The sequence below is a fragment of the Thamnophis elegans genome, chromosome 2, assembly GCF_009769535.1.
Source record: "Thamnophis elegans isolate rThaEle1 chromosome 2, rThaEle1.pri, whole genome shotgun sequence".
Taxonomy (NCBI): Eukaryota; Metazoa; Chordata; class Lepidosauria; order Squamata; family Colubridae; genus Thamnophis; species Thamnophis elegans.
Window position 1 is genome coordinate 50129485 of NC_045542.1, and position 8452 is coordinate 50137936.

An 8452-nucleotide genomic window follows, 5' to 3' on the forward strand; every position below is an offset into this window, starting at 1 on the left:
CAAAGGGGACGCAGGAGGTAACCGGTTATTGTCCCTGCCCGTGGATATTTTTAGTTCGGATGGAATTTAACAGCAAAGGAAAGGAGACTTGTCTTTTTATTCGGCTTATATACAAAACTACGTTTCAGATCTTCTTTTTTTTTTAAATCCACCTTATTGGAATATTAAAAGGGACGTTTAAAGGGGCCCCGCGCCATCCACGGTGCCAATATGATGACATCAAACGAAGGAGGCTCAATTCTGTAGCCCCCCCCCCCCCCCACTTTCGCAGGACGGGGCTTTTAAGGGAGGGGGGTGGCTCGGCCACCGCGCAGCCTCCCTATTCAGCGCCCCCCGCCCGCACTTCGGGCACGCAACCACCTTTGGGAAGGGAACAAGGCAAGTCCGCCCTCTTGTCTTTCCTACGAAGATGGCAGAGATCTCTCTCCCGGGTAAGGCTGGCAAAGAAACCGCAAGGATCCGGTCTGGCACCGGCAGCCGCCTCAGAAGGCGGACCTCGCAATACACAAACATACACACACGCCTCGGTTGCACCTTTGGAGCAGCATTTTTTTTCAAGCCATTGGTGATTCTTTCTTCTTATCCCCCCCACCCCCGTTACTCAGCCTTCTCCTGGGTCTAATCGTACTCCTCCTTTCCATCCGTCTCTGGCTCTTGACTCCCCCCCCTCCTTTATATTTATATTTTTCCTCCTGTTTTTTTAATCTTAATTTTAATTAATCCTAATTAACAGCGGGGCAAGCCAAGCGTTTCATCTCGGAGTGGGACAAGAGTGACTGGCAGGCTCAGGAGCCAATGTCGAGAGAAGAATGGGGGGGGGCAATCAGGGTTCCTGTGTGGGCTCGCCGCTGCTAGGGAGCGGACCCCCCTCCTTCTTTCCTTCGCCCCTTTTCCCACCCAGTGCCACATCGCCCTTTGTCTCTTTTTCCTGCAGTGGGCAGGAAAGAGAAGGGAACTTCTTTTTTGCCCCCCCTCCTCCTCCATATCCTTGGCTGCGTCCTCCCTTTTTTCCAAACCTAACTATTCTTGCTGTTTCATGAACAGTCCCCGCCGAGGTTCGACGGCTTAGAAAAGCCGTCCGGGAGCAGCAGGACCCTCGTACTTAGATTAAAGATGCTTTGCTAAAGATACGTGGGCAGGCGAGTGTGGACAGATCACACCGCTATAAGGTCTACTTAGATATACATAATATCGATATTAATTAGGAAGGTAAACCGTAACAGAAAGTCTGCATGATGAGATACACGGGAATTGTGTTTTACACCGAAATATAAAGGCCATTACGGACCCAATCAAACCCCCATTTTTTTTAAAAAAAATAGTTTCCTATAGAATTGTACCTTATGATTTTTTTTTATTCTTGACCAATGTATCTCGTCTTTTTATGTACCCTAAGAGCATACGCACCATAGACAAATTCCATGTGTGTCCAATCACACTTGGCCAATAAAGAATTCTATTCTATTCCATTCCATTCTGAATTATAGCATTGGCACCTTAGCAATTACAGAAGGCTATTTAGTTGCCTGTTCGGTAGCAGGAGTTGCAGAGACGGATTCAGGAGTGACATCGCTTTCTTTGACCTGTGAAACAAGCTCTTTAAAAAAAAAAACTTCCGAGGTAGTGTGAAGTATAAAGAAATGGAAAATTACCCCTTTCCTAAACAATCTCGCCAGGTAAGACGGAAAACAATTGGCAAGTGAAAGCATACAAAAGACCGTCCCTCCCCTCCCCTTCCCCTCCCCTTCATACACACATTGTACGTCGTTGAACAAATGTTGCTTTATTGTCAAGAGCCGGAGACGGCGATTGGATCCAGACACACTTTCCTCCGTGACGCCAAGGCGAAGGGCATCACGGGATGCGTAGTTTTCTCTTTCTAGAGGGCGGCAGAAGGTGCCAAGAGGCGTGACGTCCGCGAGTTGACGTCAGGGCTGGAGGAGGGGATTAACTACTTAGAGGCTCGTTGGCCCCAGAGAGGAAGGGCGAGTAGAGGGAAAGCGGTGGCACCTAAAGCAAGATGGCGTTGAGGAGGAGGAGGAGCAGCAGCAGCAGTAGCGAACACACACACATACGCTGAAGATGGGGAGGGTGAGGGGAAGCTAATGTGATACAGGATGAGCACCCACAACTATAGGGAAGGTGGAGGTGGCCGTGGCTGGAGAACGGAGTGAAATAAACAGAAGCTGGAAACAGCTGTCAACACCGAGAAAGGAAATCCTTAAGAATCTGGGTCTCACGAAAGCTGGGAGAGTGATGCAGAAGGAGGGGAGAAACATCTCTGCTCAGATGCAAGGCGGGGAGGCGAGGGGAGGGGGCAGATAATGTATTTTTCTCCTGATTACCTAATCCTTTAGTGAAACATGCAGAGAATCGCGTTCTTCCCATGTCAGGAGAGTTTTGCGGTGGGTAAGGCTTTTTATAATAAAGCCATCTGGGCAACAGAAAAATTCACAATACCTGTCTGTATATACTATATAGCTATCTATCTATATATCCTTTTTTTAAATCACCCCTAAAAAGAACTAAAAAAGAAGAGACCAGCGCAGAGGGCGGACGAGAAAAGAAGACAAGGATTGGAGGGGGGGGGAGAACTCGGGGCGGGGATTGCGGCCTTATTGGCAGGCGGAAAGGCCCTATCGGCAGGAGCGGTTGAAACCGAAGGCGACCGATTGGCAGGCTAGTGGGTGGGGCCCGGCTAAATGGTGGGCGGAGAGCGGGTGGGCGTAACCACGCGGGGCCCAACGGGGCGGGGCGTGGGAGGCGATATATAGGGGCCGGAGGAGCACTCGGGCGCTTACAAGAAGGCGTCGAGCAGCTGCCGTGTGGGGTGCGCGCATTTCTCGGGTCGGAGGCGAGCAGCGCCATCCTCCTTTTTCCCCCCTCTCCCGAGCCTCCTTTCGGGGAATGGGGCTTCACTCCTGAGCCCCCTCCGTGCCCTCCGCACCCCTCGGGACTCTCGCCGGAATTGTTGCACTACCAGTCACGCCACCTGCTCCGTTCACCCGGGTGAGTGTCGTTCGCACTCCTGGGGGGGGGGGCGCAGAGGAGGAGGAAGACCGGCGCTGAGGCGGACGAGGGGGGGAGGGATGGCTGGCGGATTTCGGGGGAGGGGGCTCTCGGCCCTCACGGCCATTCGTGTGGGGAGATGGACGGCGCGCCCAGGGAGCGAAGCAGCAGGCTGTGGCGGCGAGCGGGGTGTTGGCAGAAGGGCTGACAGGGCAGCGGCGGAGGGTGTTGACACAACCCTGCAAGAGGAGGAGGAGGAGGGAGTGGCGCGGACGGACCGACGGGCGGAGCCCCTTCCCGGCCGAATGCGGGGAGAGGGAGGCTCGGCCAGGAGGGTCCCGGGCAGGCAGGCAGGCGGCTGCTCGCGCCGCGCCGGGATCCCTGCTGGCTCTGTGCCTGGGGCTGGCCGATCGGCCCCTCCCTAGCAGCCACGGGGTGGGAGGGGGCTGGAGGGGCGGCGCAGCGAGGGCAGTTGGAGGGTTTGCCCCCCTCCCAATTCCGCGGAGGGGCGGAGGAGAACTGGGCGACGGGAGGGGGGAAACCGGCCTGGGTTGAGCTGCTTGTCCCCCTGGAAGAGGGTTGGGGGGAGGAGGTGTTGGCTGACAGGCCGATTTTTGTTGTACGTGTAAGTAGTTTGTAGCGCTGTAGCCACACGGTGGAAAAGGGGAGATGTATCCTTTTTTTTCCTTTCTCTTTTTTGTTTTTGCAGGGTGAAGGTTTCTTGAGGTAGGGAGGCGACCGATTTTTATACGGGGGAAGAAATGTGTTTTTTTTTTTTAAAAAAAAAAAAAGCCCAGACAATAGGAATGGGGTGGTGGTGGTGGTGGTGGTGGTGAGAGGGCTTCTGAGCTAAATAACCCCCTTAGCATTGCCACAGTTGTATCACTTTTTGCGAAGTCTCTTCCTGTCCCAAATGGTATAAAGGGCAAAAATAGATTGGCAATGAGAGGGCAGAGGATTTGGTTGGGCTTGGTTAGAGGGAGAGAGAGAGAGAGGCCTTAGCCAATCATTCCCCCCCCCCTTTATAGAAAACACTTTTCTCTTGCTGCTGGAGCTTGGAGAGCTGTGAGCAGAAATCTAATGAGACTCAACTGCCTGATTATGTAATGCTGTATTACTCTGCTTAAGATACTTGCTTTTCTCCAGCTCTCTCTCACCACCACTACTATGATTGATGTAATTAGCCAGGTTAACTGATTTTAAAAAGGTTTGTGTTAAAAATAGATAAGCGTTTGAAATATTTGAGTCTTTTTGTGCCATACTGTACAGCATCTACCCTCCCTGGGCAATATCTTTCCTACAGTGCAAGGGAGTTAAAGGAATGGATACATAATTTTAAAGAGCTTCCTCAATCAGTTCTGTACCTTACATATGTCATTTGTAAATATCTTCTGTTTGCCCTTGATCTTTCCTTATCCCACCCACTGCTGATCTAGCAAAATGTTTTAAAGTTTGCCTTATCAGCTGGTGGTTCTCTTATCATGTAAGGAGGGCGAAAGGAAATGTATTGAGAAGATTTGAAATCAACTATTGAAATTTTGAAGTAGATTTTTCCCCTCTGGTTTATAAACTTGATAGATTTCAAGCTAATGTTGCAGTGCAGTGAAAAAAAAACAAAAATATGAAAGGAAATACAACTATTAATTGTTATAAGTTGCTTAAAGATGGAACTTAAATAGGGAAATTAATTTAAAAGCTGGCAATATAATTTTCAAGCAGGTTCACATTTACCTTTTCATTTTAATTTGTAATTAAAGTTGTTTTGACTGCTTTATAATTGAAGGGAAAAAATTCCTGTAAGGATTGTATGTTCTGGTTGAGTACTGTTTCTATTATGGAATGATCTCCCCCCCCCCCCCAATCCTCCCAAGGGGTCTTGATTTAGTAATTTTAAAAGCTGTTGTAGAATTAGAGTGGCTTCTTTGCTTTTTTCTCTTTAATGAATGTACATGTCATGCTTGTACCTAAATAATAAAAATGATTCTGGAAGCTGACATATGTAGGGGTTTTTTTTAACCTGCCAAAAGATAGTATTTATGACGTTTCTGACTCAGCTGAAGCAATATTGCAAATGCTATATTAGATAGCTTTTAACAGAAGGGACTATTTTAATCTAAGTAGAGAAAATAATACCAAGTATTACAATTGAATTCTATGAATCCTAAGAAATAGGTTTGCTACAGAATGTTTGGTAGGCTTTTTATGGTTCCAGTTAGACATTAAAGACACAATTAAACAAAACTCAGGTTTTGGAATGTTATACTTTCAGACATGTTATTGGTGCTTTTTATAGTAGTTTGTATTTGGACTATTTAACCTAATTAGCCTATGTAGTATTTGCAAAATAGTACCAAGCAGTAGTGCAGATACTGCCTGTAAGAAATGTAGCCTGCTTTAGGGAAAGTGTGAATTTAATAGGCCTTGCTCATTTTCTCTTGTACTTTTCTTACGTGGATTTTTCTTTTTTTTACCCCCTCATGAAGGAACAACACTACTCAAGGTGAAGAATAATTATCAACTAAAATCAGCACTTTGAAAACAATTTTTGCTTTCCTGTGGTATTTTGAACTTTTTTTCCTGATTGTTGTGGTTTGAAACAGAGACTGTAATTTTGTGCTGTAGCAGCTATGCAGCTTGAAATACAAGTAGCACTCAATTTTATTATCTCATATTTGTACAATAAGCTTCCCAGACGACGTGTGAACATTTTTGGTGAAGAACTTGAAAGACTGCTTAAGAAGAAGTATGAAGGGCACTGGTATCCAGATAAGCCATATAAAGGATCAGGGTTTAGATGTATACATGTAGGCGAAAAAGTGGACCCAGTCATTGAACAAGCATCCAAAGAGAGTGGTTTAGACATTGATGATGTTCGTGGCAATCTGCCTCAGGATCTTAGTGTTTGGATTGACCCATTTGAGGTTTCATACCAAATTGGTGAAAAGGGACCAGTGAAAGTGCTTTATGTGGATGATTCCAGTGAAAATGGATGTGAACTAGATAAAGAAATCAAGAATAGCTTTAACCCAGAGGCCCAGGTATTCATGCCAATTAGCGACCCCACATCATCTGTATCAAGCTCTCCTTCGCCTCCCATTGGTCATTCTGCCACTGTGAGCCCAACCTTCATGCCCCGTTCCACTCAGCCTTTAACGTTCACCACTGCCACGTTTGCTGCCACCAAGTTTGGCTCAACCAAAATGAAGAACAGCAGCCGTACCAACAAGGTTGCCCGCACTTCTCCCACTAATCTTGGTTTGAATGTCAACGATCTGCTGAAACAGAAAGCTCTTTCATCCTCCATGCACTCTCTCTATGGTCTTGGCCTCAACAGCCAGCAAGTTTCACAACAGCAACAACCATCACAACAGCAGCAGAAAACATCTGCCCTTTCTCCTAACGCAAAGGAATTCATTTTCCCTAATGTGCAGGGCCAAGGTAGTACAAACAACCTGTTCCCTGGAGACAATCCCCTTAACCTTAGTCCTCTCCAGTACAGTAATGCCTTTGATATGTTTGCAGCCTACGGAGGTCTAAATGAAAAGTCTTTTGTGGATGGCTTGAATTTCAGTTTAAATAGCATGCAGTACTCTAACCAGCAATTCCAGCCTGTTATGGCTAACTAAACAAAAATACAAATCATATTGTACAAGTTGAAATGCACGTACCCAAGGGTGTTAACTTTTTCACCTCTTGAGTTTTTTTCTAAAAAGCTTGTAGTATGAATACATTCAAGCTTGGTTAGATAAGGACAACATGCATCTTTTTTTCATTTGCCAACCAAGCACAAAGTTATTTTTTACTGACTGTACATTAAATATATTCAAGATATGGCCTCTTACAGTATTTAAGATATAGCAAGGACAGCTGATTTTTTATACATAAAAAATTGGCACTAATAAATGGGTTTATTGGTCTTTTCTAATTGTATAATTTAATTTAGTACAAAGTTTGTAAAATATCAGAGTATATATTGTTTCTACAACATGGTATTGCATTTTTATCTTTTTACTACAGTGATCTGTGACAACTGCAGCAGCTTCATGTTGTATTTTTTTTACTGAAATTATAAAATCCATCTTAAAAAAAACATCAATTCTAAAAAGTGTACAAATATTCCTTAAGTGGTGGAATTTAAACTGTATGGAAAACTTTTCCAAGAAAGAAACACAAATTGTATTTTCTGTTAAAAAGTTTAAAGATTTTTTGCTATATATTATGGAAGAAAATGTAATCGTAAATATTAATTTTGTACCTACATTGTGCAATACTTGAAAAAGGTATAAAAGTATTTTGAGTCAATGTCTTATGTTAAAGAGAGGGACTGAAATAGTTTATATTAAGTTTGTATTAAAATTCTTTAAAATTCAATTACTGTTGCGGTCTTGGTTTATTGGTTAAATAATATAGTAGTACACTGATATTGTAGAACAGAATATAGGTCAGCTAAAGAAGTTGGTTACACTGATGCCTCATGATAATGTGTTGTTAAAAATTATGCCAAAGCAAGCTTTGTATTTGAGCACTCGCCCAATAGATACAGGTGACAAGAAATTGCATTCATGTTGGTGAGTCAGAGGAGTCCCTATGTGCCTCCTTTGACCGAGTATAGAAACCAAGCAAGCTGCCAGAGGCTGCTGCAATGTATTAGTGGCACACCTATTTCTAGAAAAATACCTTCTGTGCAATTATTTATAATGTAGAAGGCTGCTGCTGTTCTAGGATAGTTTTTCAGTATCTGGCTGTTCTGATACACATTTTCCTGTGTGACAGTTTTGACGGAGTATTCTTGATAACTAAATTGATAACTAAGTTGATAACTAAATGGATTCATGAGGCATAAAATTCAGTAAATGGGCATTTCAATTCTATATTTTGGATTTAAAGCCAGGAAACAACTTAAAGAAAGCTAATTTTCTCATAGCATGCCCCTTACACAGGAGCTTCATTGTTTTCTAATAGTGTAGGAGCTGGTGCTATGAAGTATAAAATCAGTAGGTCTCCAATAAAGTTTACTTTTAAACTTTAAAAGGAGGGGGGGTGTTCCTTATCCCAAATAAAAACCTGCCTAGATCCTTCCATATGAACACCATTCAGAAGAACAGGCATTAGCATATCCAATTAGCCCTATCATTTCCACAGTACAGAAGCCTGGAGCAAGAGTGGAGTGTTAGGCTTTTTTAAGGCCTGTAAACTAATTTGATCTATTCGTGTTGTATGTTGTTGTAACATCAGAGCAGTTTTGTAACACTTCTATGATAATATGTGTAAAATGTCTGATACTCCAGTGATCTCAGTATGATGATATTCAGTCATCATGCTGATTTCAAGTTGGGATGAGATGGGTGTTTACAATTCTTGGAATAGAATCAAGCATGTTGCTTAGCACCATAGTAATCTTTGTTTTATAAAGACTGAAATCGGGCTCTGAAGAACCAGCAAA

General features: G+C 44.1%; 1 protein-coding gene across 1 annotated transcript; it reads left to right on the forward strand.

Moving 5' to 3' along the window:
• The first annotated feature begins 2776 nt into the window (after positions 1 to 2776).
• On the forward strand, positions 2777 to 6887 carry TOB1 (transducer of ERBB2, 1). Its single transcript, XM_032210385.1, has 2 exons — positions 2777 to 3009; positions 5493 to 6887. Exon 2 carries the CDS (start codon positions 5637 to 5639, stop codon positions 6633 to 6635), a length of 999 nt encoding a protein of 332 aa, XP_032066276.1. The 5' UTR covers positions 2777 to 3009; positions 5493 to 5636; the 3' UTR covers positions 6636 to 6887.
• The last annotated feature ends 1565 nt before the right edge of the window (positions 6888 to 8452 follow it).